Source organism: Ziziphus jujuba, chromosome 1 (genome assembly GCF_031755915.1).
Source record: "Ziziphus jujuba cultivar Dongzao chromosome 1, ASM3175591v1".
Taxonomy (NCBI): Eukaryota; Viridiplantae; Streptophyta; class Magnoliopsida; order Rosales; family Rhamnaceae; genus Ziziphus; species Ziziphus jujuba.
This window is the reverse complement of record NC_083379.1, coordinates 26218450-26235117: the sequence shown is the minus strand read 5'-3', so window position 1 is coordinate 26235117 and position 16668 is coordinate 26218450. Positions and strand designations below refer to the sequence as shown.

The 16668-nt window shown below is 31.5% G+C and overlaps 1 protein-coding gene and 1 non-coding gene across 2 annotated transcripts; one reads left to right on the top strand and one right to left on the bottom strand.

Moving 5' to 3' along the window:
- The first annotated feature begins 726 nt into the window (after positions 1 to 726).
- Positions 727 to 818, top strand: LOC112490338 (small nucleolar RNA snoR26). The gene has a single exon (XR_003054588.1). It is a non-coding gene; the product is annotated as a small nucleolar RNA snoR26 (small nucleolar RNA).
- Positions 819 to 9625: 8807 nt separating this feature from the next.
- Positions 9626 to 13305, bottom strand: LOC107425516 (protein RGF1 INDUCIBLE TRANSCRIPTION FACTOR 1). The gene is made up of 4 exons (XM_016035526.4): positions 12730 to 13305; positions 11353 to 11427; positions 10687 to 10827; positions 9626 to 10375 (listed from the first exon to the last, which is right to left on the bottom strand). The coding sequence occupies exons 1-4, from the start codon at positions 12940 to 12942 to the stop codon at positions 10040 to 10042; spliced, it is 765 nt and encodes a 254-aa protein (XP_015891012.3). The 5' UTR covers positions 12943 to 13305; the 3' UTR covers positions 9626 to 10039.
- Positions 13306 to 16668: the final 3363 nt, after the last annotated feature.

Genomic DNA, 16668 nt, shown 5'->3' with positions numbered 1-16668 from the left:
GCAAAATTATATAATTTGAGAAGTTGATATTTTTCTTCATTTTAAGAGTAGTGTGGACATTTATGGTTTTTCCCTTTGTTAAAGAGTTAATTAGAATAGAGTGACTAGACATAAAATAATGCAGTTTCATTCAATCCAATCATGTTCAACAAATGGGCTCTTGAATTAAATTTAGACAAATTTATTTGGTTAAAAGATTATATACCTTCTTCATTGTTATATTTGTACACTTTGAAATACTATTAATAGAGTTAACATCAACACATATTTTGACATTTGATTTATGAACAATTTGACCATTTGATTTTAAAAGCATGAACAATCTCCATTGATACTTAAAAATTATGATTTTTATCCCGTATATTATTTTATTAATATATATTTTAGAGCAGCTCCAATATTTTTATCTATTAAAGTATATGTGGCACGAGGGGTTGGAAGTTGTTGATGTTGATGTGGTATAATATCCATTTAATAGACAATCTGTTTTGAAATTTGATCTTTAAAGAGTTCTATTTAAAATAAAATTTCAGTGATGATGTGCGATATTTTAAGTGCTTTGTTAGTTTATTTTATTTTACTGTTTTTTTTTTTTTAATAATTTTAAGTGGTTTCTTTTTTTTTTTCCCTACTCCAAATATTTCCATTGGGTTCCTATAGGTTTCTTTCATGATTGATTTTCTTGATTAGGAAAATTGTGATTTTTCTTTTATAGTTTTTGGGTAAGGAGCATCATTGATGAGTTTACTAGGTAGTTATCCTTACACTTTGATTGCCTATGAAGAAAATCCATGGGGAAAATTGTCTCTGCGGTGCTTTTTCTATGTTTTTTGTCTTTGAGATTTTCGTTTTGATATTTGCATTTAGAACTTTGAATATCATATTTTGTTTGTTAACTTGGATATGAATTTGAGGGTAAACAATGCTAACAAAAATCTGCATTATCTTTCTACTATTCCCTATGTTAAAATTTGAAGATAAGTCATATGTTACGGCGATCTAATTCTCATTCATGATTTTTTTAAATTCTTTTATGTGATCGATATGTGGAAGATTGATTATTTGTTGAATGTTGTTTGGTAGAAAAGAAAAAAGAATATAAGAACCATTTTCTTTGGTAGACGAAGAAAGTGGTCATTTTTAGAAGACAAGAAGAGGATCGGGAAAAGAGAGAGAGGCTAAATTGCCAAGTCACCATGTGTGATAGAACCTATGCAAGTAGAAGGTCTGTTAGAAACCTCTAATTTTTTTTTTTTTTTTTTTTTAGCCACATTAGCTTGATATAATTTTTTTCATAGAACTATTGAAAAGAGGATTTATTTATTTATTTATTTTAGTTGATGTGGTGAATCTTTTTGGCTATGGAGAAAGCACTAAGACAAGTCATTGGTGATACTTTTATATCAATATCAGGCACATTTCCTATAAAGCAGTTAATTGTAATTTTAAAAATTGGAGAGATTAAATTGTAATTAATATAAATTTCATATGCTTAAATAAAATATACTTATAAGTATTTATCATCTTTCTTTTCCATAGAAGAATAATTGAGATTTTCAAATTCAAAATTTTTTTATTGGAATAAAGGAAAACTTCATGTACTTGAGAGCAATTATGCCATGAAAATTATAATATGTTTGGTAAAGGTGTGATGTTTATTGACCCAAGCAGATGGTTTTGTCTGCCGAGTATTTTACAGTTTTTGTACCATATTCTCGATTAGATATATATTTTTTTTTGTATGGCTTTGTCAGACTCAATTTTCTAGGCCTCACCTTGTGAATCTAAAATGCAAATTGGGCTGTGAAAATCACACAACCAGCTGATCATTTAATGGAAATGCCAACACTATGGCTCGGGGTTAAAAAACATTGCCGAAGATGACTATCAGAAAATGAAAGTACTTGCCCCCATTTGATTTAATCTTTCCCATGAACAAAATTCTTTCATGCAATAACTTCTTTTTAAATGAGTTATATCCTTTACAATGCCCTTCATCAAGAGAAATAGAACTGACTAATCCTAAGGCAAAGAGTCAAGAAACTCAACGCCATTACAACTTGGAGTCGGGCCTTCTTTTTGCATTATTATGGATATGATAAATGAATCCTAATTTTAGGATGACTAATCCTTTTAATCCAGTCCATATAATGCCCTTCTCGAGAGCTAGAGGAAATGCATCTAGTACACCAATTAATAGGTATGAGAGGGTTAATATCAGATCCACAAGGATAAATGAATAATTTAAAGCAATTTATGTGAAGGACTATCTTTAACAGAAATATCATATTTAAAAAAAAAAAAAAAAAAAAAGGAGGCTACATCAAATTTCATCTCTTCCTTCATCCCCCCCCACCTGAAAAAAAAAAAAAAGGAACGAAAGTTTGTGCAAACAAAAGTCAAAATACCTAGTTTGACCACTTTTTAGATGTTGTTCAAACAAGGTTCCTGTCTTATTCAAACAATATCCTGTCACATCTCATACATTCATTAGAGGTTTTACGTTATTCAAACTCGGTGTATATGTTGTTTGGACAATGTTTTGCCATGTTTCATACATTTAGTGGTTTATCAACATTGTTCAGATAAGTTGTATATGTTGTTCGAAAAATGTCTTGCCATGTGTATCTTTTTTTTTTTGTTTTTTTTTTTTGGGATTTTAACACCTTTGTTCAAACAACCACCTATATCGTTCAAATAAGATCCCTGATTTCATTAAAGCCCGATCTTTTCTTAGGTTTGTTTTAGAGAGAAAAGTTAAAAGAGTTTTAGGTATGCTAATATAGGTATTTTGCCATTAATGGAGATCTATTGAGCTTAAGTGATTTGGAGCATAGATTTCATCTTTAGATCATTTCTTAGCTATTATATTCTCTCATTCTTAGTTTGTTTTTCAGTGATTGTCTCACAATAAGTCTCTCATATCTACACTTTCTTACTTAGAGAAAGACTCCTAGGTTTCCCACCTATCTCAAACACTTTAAAACACTTTGCCTTATCAATTTGGTTGGTACATTGGGATTTGTTATGACAAGCTTAGAGGAACGGAGCCTTTTTGAGGGAGGTTTTAAAGACAAACCTACATGTGTTCTTACAAGGAACAACGGTGGTAGTGGTCTGGGCTTAAGGCCATTGCATCCAATGTTAAGAAGTCAGTTGCCCACTATTTTGGGGGTTAGGAGTGTCGGTAACATTCCTTACATTTAGTTTAGGATTATCTGTGTCGTTGTATAATTACTTCACGATATAATGGATTTTTAGATTAGAGGCAGTGATTGGCACTCATGGTTTTTCCTATATAGAGTTTCCTCATAAAGATTCTATGCTTGATATTTTATCCTTTTGCATTTTATTTTTTTGCACTTTAGTTTTAATTGTTTTGCTATGGGGGGCCAAAGTCTTCCTCTATTTGTTTTTTTGCTTTTTTATTTCTTATTGCGAGAGAACTGAGTCCTCATTATTTACTTTATTGCATTTAAAATTGCTATTTAGAAAAGGACTAAGTCCTCAACTATTGAATTATAAACTGTGAATCTGTAGTTTGGGGATACTAAGATGATATGAAGTAAGCCTAATGTCACGGGCCTAACTTTTCCAATACTCTCGTGCGGTACTTAGCACCTCCCTTGCTAAGTAAGCCTTGCTCACAAGCTATGAAAATGCGGAAGCTAAGAATGAGAGAGTAGGAAGTAGGAGAGTTGGAGAGAATGTGGAGAATACTTGTATTGCTAGAATACTTGGATTCTTTGATGTTCTTGGATGTGTTACAAATGAGAAAGTCCAACCCTTTATATAGAGGGCTTGGCATGTAGGAAGATTCTAGATATGTACACATGTCACCTATCTAGTTAGGGTTCTAGATTATTCTAGGGTTATGTACAAGATATTTTCATGGAGTATTCTAGAGAGATTCTCATCTACATTCCGGGCTTCTCTTGATCTTTCATGGAGAGTGTAGAGTTTTCTTGTTAAACCTCAAGGATTTTACTCCTTTTGCACGGGACGTGACACTCTCCCCCACCTAAACTCGCGACGCCCTCGTCGCGCCTTCTTCCTTGCCCGCTGAATGTGATCTTTGAGTTGGCGTTGTGTATCTTCGTGCTCCCCACTTACTTTACCATCCGGCAGGTTCTTCCCCTTCACCAAGTATTTGGTGTAGTTAGGCACACCTCTATGTTGAATGACTCGATCCGCAGGTGTGGCTTCAACACTCTTGGCGGGTGAAGTCACTATCGTCGTGGGTGCCCTTTTTGACTTACCTTTCACGAGGGCCTCCGTGCCCCCTTTCCTTACAATGGGAAGTGACTCTTCATAGCGTCGTGCCTTCCCGTCATGCACCTTGTGTAGTGCCTTGTTTTGTTGAGGTGATGGTTTGGCTAAGTTCCCTTCCTTAGCCTCTACGTCCTTTCTCTTGTCGTCTCCACGACTTGAAGCCAATGCACACAAGCTCCCTTGGTCCAACTCCTTCGGCACATTTTGTACTTTAGGAGATGTCTTGGCATGGCTTGGGGCATCCTCACTAGGCTCTTGGGCAGCGACCAAGTTGATTTGCTCCTCTCTCTCAACTTGTAGTGCCGACAAAACCTTAGCCTCCCGCTTGCTAACTGGTTCCGTAGGCACCATGCACGTTGTTCCCCCATCCATGATGCATAACTTGTTTGCAAATGGGAGTGGGAAAGCCTTTACTTGGTTGAAGAAGTCCATGCCAAGGACAACCTTGTAGTCATCCATGGACACCACCGTTAGGTTCAATTGACCCTCCCAATCCCCGATGGTGGTTTTCACACCTCTAGCAACTCCTTGGAGCGGCTTCGCGTCGGAATTTACCGCCTTTACGAAGCCCCTTTCTTAGGTTGCTTTAATCCCAAGCCTTTGTGCCTCCTCCGCCGATAGGAAGTTATGTGAGGCACCCGTGTCCACCAACGCCTTGGTGGGCACTCCATTGAGTTTTGCCTCCACAAACATTAAGCCACCCTTCTTTGTCTCCTTCGGAGCAGCCTTGATAGCATTCAACAGTTGTAAGGAACCTATACTAGTTACTTCCTCTTGCTTCTCCTCGTATTGGGTAGTCATGGCATTCAAAGCCTTCCTTTTCGGACAATCCCTAACCCAATGCGGTCCATCACATAAGAAACAAGAGTTTTTAGGTTTGGAAGCATCCTTACCTTCTCTAGGCGGCTTCCACCTTGAGCTTTTTGGCTTGTGTGCACTCTCTTCCCTTTCATCTTCTTTGGACCTACTAGGTTCTCCCCCACCTTTTCCATGGTTGTCTTTCCATTCCTTTGGCTTTGAAGAGTCTCTTTGGTTGGAGTAGTCGATGAAGCCTTCGGCATATGCAATGGCACTAGCCAAATCTTGTACTCCGCGCCTCTTCAACTCCGTCTTGGCCCAAGGTTGTAGTCCATCCATGAAGTAGAAAAGGGAGTCTTTATCCGATAGGTCCGGGATCTCCAACACCAAGTTGGTGAACTCCTTGATGTATTCCCGGATATGGCCTACTTGCTTGAGTCGTCGAAGGCGACTCCTTGCCTCATCTTCGGCATTCTCCGGATAGAATTGCCTTTTAAGATCCTTTTTAAAGTCATCAAAGGTATGGAAAGTGCACGTACCTCGCTCTATGTCACCATGCATCCTTCTCCACCATAACATTGCCGTGTCGCTAAGGTAGAGAGTGGCAGTGCTTATCTTTGAAGCATCGTCCGCAATGCCCATTGCTTCAAAGTATTGCTCCAAGCCCCAAAGGAAATTCTCGAGCTCCCTCGCATTCCTTGCCCCGGAGTAGGACTTGGGCTTTGGCACATCGATACGTGGCCCCTCGCGGATAGTGGTCGTCCCCAACGCCACCGCCCTTTTGCAAAGAGCCCAATCACCCCGCATATCCTCCATTTGGGTGCGGATGGCATCCAATTCCCTCTCCAACATTGCACGAAGGTCTGCTACCTCCCCCATGCATTGGTCGCGTGTCGCGCGGAGCTCCCTCCTTAAGGCATCATCTAGCCCATTGAGTAACCCTCTCACGGCTTGGTTGATGGCAATGTCCTCCGACTCTAGCCCATCTAAGCGACTCTCCAGTGCCTTAAACCGTTCTTGTACTCGGGATGCATGCTCCTCCAAGCGCAACTCTACGCTGGTCATCACATCCTTGGACTTGGACTTATGCCTCTGTTTCCCCGCATTGGGGTTGCGTTGCTCTTCACGACCTCGCACTTCGGTAGCTCCCTCCACATTGATGGTAACCTCCGAGCTAGCCATCTTGCCTACTTCCACGTTACACCAACGATATGCTTAAGCAGCAACTAGGCTCTGATACCAACTATCACGGGCCTAACTTTTTCAACACTCCCGTGCGGCACTTAGCACCTCCCTTGCTAAGTAAGCCTTGCTCACAAGCTATGAAAATGCGGAAGCTAAGAGTGAGAGAGCAGGAAGTAGGAGAGTTGGAGAGAATGTGGAGAATACTTGTATTGCTAGAATACTTGGATTCTTGGATGTTCTTGGATGTGTTACAAATGAGAGAGTCCAACCCTTTATATAGAGGGCTTGGCATGTAGGAAGATTCTAAATATGTACACATGTCACCTATCTAGTTAGGGTTCTAGATTATTCTAGGGTTATGTACAAGATATTTTCATGGAGTATTCTAGAGAGATTCTCATCTACATTAGTCTAGGTTTCTCTTGAATCTTCTAGAATATTCCGGGCTTCTCTTGATCCTTCATGGAGAGTGTAGAGTTTTCTTGTTAAACCTCAAGGATTTTACTCCTTTTGCACGGGACGTGACACTAAGCTCTTATAAGTTCCTCATTTTTCAATCATCAAAAAGAATCTTAAGCCGCTTGAAAAGCCTATTCACCTCCTTCTAGTCTTTTTCAAATGTTTGCTTACACCATGTTTGGATTGAAATCAGGAAAGGAAAAGAAATGATGAGTTTAATGGAGAAAGGAAATAAAAATATTTATTAGAAGTTATTATTTGGATGATTAGTTAATGAGAAAGAAAGGAAAGGAAAGGAAAGGAAAAGATATAAAAGGTAATTAATATTTTATTCAATAATAATAAAGCTAGTTTTGGAATATTACAAATGTACTAAAATTTTCGGATAATTCTATGCATGCTACAAAACTTGCTAGTAACATTACAATTTTAATAGTTTTTTAGTATTCTAATAATGCCCATTGATAAAATATTATGAATAAAATTTAAGCAATAATAAAAAACAAAAAAATTAGCCACTCTACAAAATACAAGCCCCTTTTTTTATTTCACGTTGCATATTATCAATAATAAATAAAAATAAAAATAAAAATAAAAACACATCAATTACTTCATCCAACATGGAGTCCCTTTCTAAATCTTTCAACCAAATCTAAAATCCCTAGTATTTGAATTTCAAAAAAAGTTCAGCTTGGTTTGTTTGCTATGGCTGTATCTGTTACTCTAAATTTAAAGCTTTGGAAATGAATATTTGAATAAAAAATTTTAAATTCAGAGAAAAACAATAAAGGGAATGGATATTTGAATACCTCTGGATGGCTGATGAATAGAGATGACAATGATGAACGGCAAGGAGGAGTAACAATTCATTGAAATGGCCAGCGATTTTGATTCCACATGCATAAGGAGATGAAAGAGATGGGGAAATAAATAAAAAAGAGGTTTTCTTTTTCTTCTTTTTTTCCAGAAAACAAATATTAGAACAACAATTTTTATAAAACTTCTACTGCTAATTTTTTAAGCAAAAAAGGGAAAGCCCAAACTCAACCAAGAATTGAATGGATGGGTGTTTGATGAAGTAGAAGGCTTGAAGCTTTTTGATTTGGTTTGGTTTTTTCAAACCCTAAACCCAAAGGGAATACTCCAATAATTTGACTCTTTTCTTTTTTGATGGAAAAATCAGGCTTGCTTTTTTAAAATCCATAAAAATTAGGTGTACCCAACGTGACAATAACTTTTGTAGACTTTTTCTACATTTTAGAGTTTTATAGATTTTTAAGTCAAAAAATGAAATATTTGCTTTAAAATTTTTCTACCATTTACCTTCAAAACTTTTATAGACTTTTGAAGACTTCTTAAAATAACTTCGATCCAAATTAATTATATATTATTTTTCAAACTCTCTCTCTTCCTATTATCCTTACATACCATATAAGGCTTTGATAGTAATAGTCAACATATATATATATATATATAGATATGTATATATAAGTGGAAAATTTTCCTTATTTTCTATTTTTTTGTCTTAGTCTGTTATTTAATTCCATCCATAGTACTATCAAATTTTAAAAAATGAGTTATAAAAAAAATGCATATTAAAATAAAGGTAATTCAGTATATTCATTATAAATTTCTAATATTATTAGTTTTTATTTTTTATTTTATTTTTTTTATTTTTTGTTACGAGAATAAAAAACTCTCTCAAATATTTAAAAAATGAAAGTTCATAAAACTCCATAAAAGTCTTTTTTAATTTTGTAAATTCTATAAAAGTTCAGTAAAGCTTATAAAAGTTTTCATTTTGTTTTAAACTTTATAAAGATCCATAAAAATTTATAATACTTTAATCACAAAAAAATCTATTAAAATTCAAATCTAATACACCTTTAAAAGTAAAATAGGTATAATTTATTAGTGTAAATAAAATAAATAAATTTTAATGTAAATGTGTGTAGAATGTAGTGTGTCAAATAACTTTTGTAATGTGAATAGAATTATTAAAAAAAAAAAATTTTCTTTTCCATCTGTTTCTTGTCAATTTTGAGAGGAAAACAAAGCACGTTAAAATAAAACAATCAATTCCTTCTCTTTCCGTCCTTTTCCTTTGCTTTCCATCTCATTTTAATTATCCAAACAAGGGATTCAAATTATTTCCTTTTTATTCTTTCAATCAAATGTAGTGTTAGGCTGTGTTTGGGTTAATGAAATAAGAGGAAATAAGACAGAAAAAATTTTAATTTCTTGTTCAGTTGGTTAAAATAAAATAAAAAGGAAAAAAAAAGAAGAAATTAGCTATTTTATTTTAAATACTTTTGTTTTCGTCCTAAAATTGATACAACATAATACAACATAATGAGAAGGAAAATATTTTAATAAATATTTTAATATTTTAAAATTACCTTTATTATTATTGTATAAAAATATTAATCACCTTTCATATCATTTATTTTCTTTTCCATTTACTTATTCATTCAAACAACTATTATTGATAATTTTTTTTTTTTCATTTTCTTTCATTTCTTTTTGTTATTAAACATATCCTTTACTTTTCTTTCTGTTATTAAACATATCCTTTACTTTCCTTTCTCCCTTCAATGGAAAAGTACTGTTAAAGTTAATTGCACTAGAGTTAAATAGTCCAGCAGATTCAATCTGATCTTGTTCAACAAACATGCCTTTAGAAATTAACATATCTATATTATAGTACGAATATATTAACTAAATATATATTAACATCTCATTCAGTAAATATTTTGGTGTTGCAACATTATTGTTGGCTTAACAAAAATAAAGGACGAAAGCCAAAGGGCAATCATCCATCCAATTAGATATAAAAAATCAAAAAGAAAAAAAAGAAAAAAAAAAAAAAGGAGATATGAGGGAAGATAATAATATTGAAAACGAAGCCCCATACGCAAGGAAAATTGCATTTTGTTCCTTCCAATTCCAATTGAAGTAAAAAATGACATATATACTGCACTTTCCATTACATCAAATGCAAAATTGGTGGAGTTTGACCCGTTTCAAATTCGTTCTCTTTACATCCACCTAAGTAATGAAAATGCTCCATAAAAATCCTTTTTTTTTTTTTTTTTGAAGCTCCATAAAAATCCTATCAATAAAACAAGTGAAGGCCAAAACAAAGAAAAAAAGAAAATTTGAAAACCCAAAATGACACTCGATACAAACAGCAATCATGCCACAACGCGTTACATGGGATTTATACTGGAATTGGCCATGACTAAGTTACTGATACCTAAGAAGAATACATATAGATAGATTTATATGAACCATACTCATTTTGTTTTATCAATTTAATTTTGGTCTAAGAAAGAGGAGCTCTATGGGGAGCACCCTTTCTCCTGCTGCTAAGAGAAAGGACAATTCCAGGAAGGAAGCCACTACCTTTCTTTTTTTTCTTGATGATGTCTGGTTCCCTTGAAATCACTGAGTTGCTGGAGGCATCATTAGAGCATGATGAAGCATTGTATTGCGCCAATGGATCTTCCAAGATGGAGCTATGAGTGATTTGGCTGTCATCATCGATGACCTCGGAACCATCCATCCGTAAACCCTCAAATTGGGAAATTGTGAAATCTGATTCGTTGAATCGATAGAGAATGACAGCTAAATCTTCCCGTTGATATACCAAGTGATCAACCTGCAGTTTTCAGTTCCATTTTCAAGTTTATATATGACCTATACACACTTATCCAAACAAATAGTGCGTTCACTAAGGTCAAGTTTTGGAAGCTAATTAGTTTAGCTAAATGTGTTTCAGAATCTACTTATATAAGAATATATGCGAATCTTTAATGCTATGTTTAGAAGTAGGAAGATAACAAGGAAAAGGAAAAGAAACATGAAGCATGCATTTTACTTTCCACCATTGTGTTATGAGAAAATTAGTTTACTCCAAACACAGCATCAAAGTAATATGATTAAAAACAAAAAGGATAAAATAATATGGACCTTGCATGCAAGAGAACAGAAATGAAATGGCTCTTGGAGAATCCTATCACAAGTGAAGCAAATATTGGCAGAGCCCTTGCAAGTCCTGGACTGTGGCCTTTGATTCAAAAATATCACTTTGGCACCATTTATGGTATATGGCTGCACAAAGAAATTTTCACTCATTAAATTTTACAGAAGATGATTGCAGTTATTTCACCACTACTTCACCTAAAAATTACAATTCTTTTTATTATTATTTTTTTCTCTGTTAAAGTATCCTCTATGAACCCTTTTGAACCCTTTAAATAAAGAATATATTCTCTATGATAAAAAAACATTTTCTAAAATAAACAATGAAATTTTAAAATGTTCTTTGACAATACTTTTTATTTATTCTTTATAAATATTTATTGCTGTATTTATATCTTATTTTTGTTTTTTTATAAATTCTCTTTTAAATATAATAATAGTGATATGAAAACTTATACTATATTAAAATAAAATAAAATAAATGTAAGTTTGACTCAAATTCATTCTTTATATTAAACCGTTAACATAAAATTCATTCTTTATATTAAAAAGTTAACATAAAGACCTTCATAAAAACTTTTTAAAGTAAATATCATAAGACAAATAAAAATGCCTTTTGCCGTGTTCTTATCCCTAAAGTCACAGTTGAAATACCTGTATATAGGAACAGTCAATGAGCTTTTCAAGATCACCCAATCTAACAACATCATGGTACACGTATCGTCTGACCTGTCACATACGGTCAAATATTAAATGATTAGCATCGTTCCTAATTAGAAATCTTAATTTTATCATGGAAATTATTATGCTAATTAACCCTGCTAAGCATCCCAACTTGGAAATTTATGTGAAAAAAATGCTTAGCAAGCAACTTCCCATGAAGGTAACATAAATGAACTGAGCTGAAAAAATCATGGAAGGGGGTTCTTAGGAAAATATGAAATTTAAAAAAGAAAAAAAAAAGAAATTTGAAAATTCGGGTCAAACTTTCGCTTTCTCTGAAAGCAACAGCAGGGGAACCTTTGCAGAGGGAAATGGATAAAAAGGAAATCTTCTATTAATAGGTAAGAATCCAAATCCAAAAAGTGGGACTCAAACCATAAACATAAAATAAAACAAAATAATAAAGAAATTGATAAAAAGGTAACAATAAATAAGACAGCTTTGAAGGGATTCAAAGAATTATGGATCATCATCTTTTTATTACTTCGTCAGGATCAAGCATATTGTTAACAGAAAAAAAAAAAAAAATATATATATATATATATAAATAAAACAAAAAAAAAATAATGCTTGGAGAAATTCAACAGAAATTGGAGGAAACATAAAAAAAAAAAAGAAAAAAAAAGACATGCATTTTAAGTGCAGTAAAACGACCAAACGCCATCAAAGTAGAATTAGAAGACATCTAAGAAAGAGGGTTTTCAGAGAGGAATTACATAAAAGAATCAGAAAATAGCAGAAATAAGAGTACTTGTGAGAAGAAATGATAGGAAATCGCAGAAAGACTGAAAACGATATAATGAAAAAGAAAATTCATAACAAATGGGAAAGTAATTAACACATGAGAATTGTGCAAATTCCGAAGAATCAAATACAAAATAATAAACCACACCCAGAACAAAACAATTAATGTTCCCCAAGAAGAATATCCTAAGACAGATACATGAGAAAGGGAAAAATTGATTGATGATACACAGATTATAAAAAGATTTACCAAAAATTTTGAGAATTAAAAAAAAAAAACAATTAGACACGATAATTCACTATTATTTTCCTCTTTTTCTTAACCAAAAAAAAGAAAAAAAAGAAAAAAAAAAGGAAAAAAAAAAAAAAAAAAGAGCTAGGGAGAGATCAGGGATGACAAAAAGACAAATTTCAAGAGTGAAAAAAGGGAAACTTTGTATATGAATCGGTGGAAGGAATTAGGGCAAAAAGCTTAAGAACATGAAGAGATAGGCTCATAGGGCGATGATGATGAAAGGGAGGTGTAAAGAGAGAGAGAGAGAGAGAGAGAGAGAGAGAGAGTACCTGGAGAAGAGGATGAGAGCTGTGAGAAGGGAGGCAGTGGGGGCAGATACTAAGGCAACAGTGCAGGCAAAAGACGTTCTTCTCGTTCTTCCTGCGATTCTCGTGGACCCCACAACCACCAAAGAATGTCTCAGCCATCAAACCTTCAAGCCATGCAGGCTTCATACTCATTTCCACCATATCTCCTGAACAACCATATGCCTCTTTCACCATCTATGTTACTCTCTCTCTCTCTCTCTCTCTCTCTCTCTCTCCCCTTTGTTGTACTCTCTCTCTCTCTCTCTCTATATATATATATATATATGCCTAACAATGGATTTCTATATTATATATAAATATAAAAGGTAAGAGAGAGAGAGTGTAAATGCAAGGCCACAGACATAGAGGGTCTTCTCTCAACAGTGTGATGCTGAGCCCATGACTATTTATGATATTCTTCTTCTTTTTTATTATTATTATTATTATTATTATTATTTTTATTATTTTTCCTCAAATGATTTTCAAAAAACCATAACCAAAGTTCTCTTTATTGCAGAGGAGGTTCCAGTATTATTGTCGTTTCCACAGAGAGAGAGAGAGAGAGAGTGAGTGCCTTAGACTCCTTTTATTAGAAGAAAAATTGAAGAAAGCCCAGAAAAAGAAAAGCTTTGAGAGAGAGAGAGAGGAGAGAGAGAGAGATTGACAGATTGGGTGGTGAGGTGTGGTGCGGTGTGGTGTAGAGTTGGGGGAGTTGGAGTTTAGTGGCGGGAAGGCAGTCCACCAATGTTGTACTTACTTTGTGTAGATCGTAACACATGGTATAATTCCTCTTTGTACTTTACCAGATGGAGTGCCCCAATCATTTCATTTTCTTTGACCAAACTGCCCTCTGTTCTGCGGTACTACCCTGCTGTATTTGTCTATTTGAACCTTTATTTCTTGTTACTTATTATATTATATTATTATTATTATTTTTTTCTCAAAATTATATGATATTATTTATTTGGGAGATTTTTGGCAAGGTCTAGAGGACTGCACACTGGACATGGAATTGGCCAAATTCTCCTTTACTTTTCTCATAATTGCATTTACGTTCCATACTTTTTTTCTTTATATATTTATTAAAATAGTTCCATTTGTAAATCCGCTATTTTTAATCGTTTAAAATTAAACAGAGGCTAAAAATTAACATTTTATGCTCGATTAATATTGTAAAAATATAATTTTAATATTTTTAATTGCTAAAATTAATTAATAAAAATTGATAATAAAATGTTAGTAATAGTTTTTCAAAAATGTAAAATCTAAATGTAATTAATTTTTATGAAACTAAGGTGATCATGATTAAAAAAAAAAATGGTGAGTACTACGCTAATCATGGATTATCCAGAAAAATCATGTAAAACTTAATAATAGTACTAATATAGCATTTTTAACAAAAAAATTTATTTTATAAAACATAATTTTCAAAATAAAGAACATTATGAAAAATTTTAAAGATGACACTTTTCATAATCACACTTTATTTTTGCATTTCTCCATAAACAATCGAATGATAATTTTCACAATCCCTCTTTATTTTTGCATTTACCCATAAACAATTATAATTCATATTTTCTTTTTTCACTTTTTTTTCCTCCACCCTACCCTAAAGTGGTATTTTAAAAAAATTGAATTATGAAATTATAATTAGTAAATTAATTAAATTGCACATAGAAAATTATATAACAATAAATGAGTTCATTAAAAATTATATATAGATAGTGGATTTTTACATTTGAAAAATTAAGTTGTAATCTTTTCAATTTTAAATGTATAGAGTACATCATAAAACTGAAATATGACCCCTGAAAATAGAAACGACAAGGCTTTTAAAAAGTTTGCTGGTTTTTTCTCTTAATTAATTATATAAGATCTCTTTAAAACATATATATATATATATATATATATATATTTTTTTTTTTTCCCTTAGGGATAAAATTAATAAAAATATATTTTGGTCTAATTAGTTATTTTAAATTTTTGGTAAATATTAACAATCACGAAAGCATACCTTGCTTTTTTTTGAAAGAACGTAAGTGGTTTTTTTATTTTATTTTATTTTATTTTTGTTTAAGGATATATTAGTGCCAGAAATTTTCTAATATTAGGCAGTCAATTTCCACCAAAATTGAATAAAAATTCTAACAAAACAAATTCCTCGACATCATGTCACATAATTTAGAGGTAAGTACATAAAAACAAAATATACTAAAATTATTAGATAACTTGCCTATATTTGAAAAGTAAAACGACATATTAGGCTTTTTAAATAAATTTTCCTTATGCTCACAATGTGTTCTTACTTTCTCCGAAAACCATACATGCTTAGTTCCATTATTAGTAAATTTGTAAATAATATGTCTACATATGTATTTTTGGAAAAAAAAAAAAGTTTCATTTTGCGTATCGAATTTAAATATACGGGAAGAAAAAAAACGATCGTAATAAACATAGTATCAAAGGAAAAAAGTAAAAAAATAAATAAATAAATAAATAAAATTACATACAGTAAAATCTCAATAAATAAATTTTTAATAGATGAATAATCTTTCTAAATAAATAAAATTTTTTTAATTCCAATTCGGGCTCCGTGTATTAAATAAATAAATTTATTAAATGCATAAGATAATAATTTTTTTAAAAATCATTTAGCACCCCATTAAATATATAAATTAATAATTAATTAAATTTGTAAAAAAATAATAGTCAGTTTGTCCATATGTAATAAGAAACTTTTACTTAATAGCTTTTTTTTTCCTCCAAAATATAAAGTTTTTATTTTTCCTAAGATATACAAAAAAGGGAAATAAGAATTCAAATAAGAATTGACGAATTGATCCATAATTTTCTTTAAGTAGAAAGTCAATTAATTAGTCAATTAAATAATAGTGTTTTTTGCATTTATCAAGGGAATTCCTTCAATTGGTAAACTTATTTGTATAGTTTAATTTTATATATTGATTATTTTTTATTTGTTTGTTGATTGAGTGGTTATCAATCTCGTGATTGTAGATTTGATCAAATCTAATTGGTCGTTTACTTTCATATATATTATATATTATATAGTTAGTAAAACTATCTCACAAAATAGCGTAGAATTCTTTTTTAAATAAATTAATATTTATTTATGGATAAATCAATAAGTTATCTATTTATTGATAAACTAATAATCTTTTTAAATGAATAAATTTTCACAGTTTCATAGATATAGGTTTTACTATATTTAAAAAAATATTTTTAGATATTGTTTTCTCTTTTATAATAGAATATAAAATGTTTATAAAAAAGAATTTTTATTATTATTTTAATTATTTACTAGTTTTATTTTTTTAATATATTAAACTATTATTATCTTACAAATAGTTATATTTTTATTATGTATATTAAAATTAACTAAGTTTGACATATATATATATATATATTTATATATATGTATATATATAAACATACATGCACAAATTGTTTTATTTATTTAAGAATTTAGAGGAAAATTCAGCTAAAATATACGTAAACACAGAGTTTATAAATTTAGTACATACATATATAATTTGTTATAAATAAAAAACTATAGGTATTATATATATATATATATATGCATGTATGTATTGTTTAAGTATTGTCATATATCTTACTAACTATAATAAGTTCTAAAGATATCATATTCATTAATTAATTATTTAAAAATAAAAATGTAGAGGATGAAATGGCATTCCTTAATACTTATCAACTTTAATTCCATACTTTATAATTTGATCTCTATAAACTGTGTTTTAGCTTATATTAGAAAATATTGTAATGTGATAAGTGTAGAGGGTGATTACTTGCTCAACTAGATTTTTAGAATTTAAACATTTATTGAGATGCCATCAATATTTCTTACCATATGAGCAAGCATTCCAAAATAGGGTAGAAGATGCT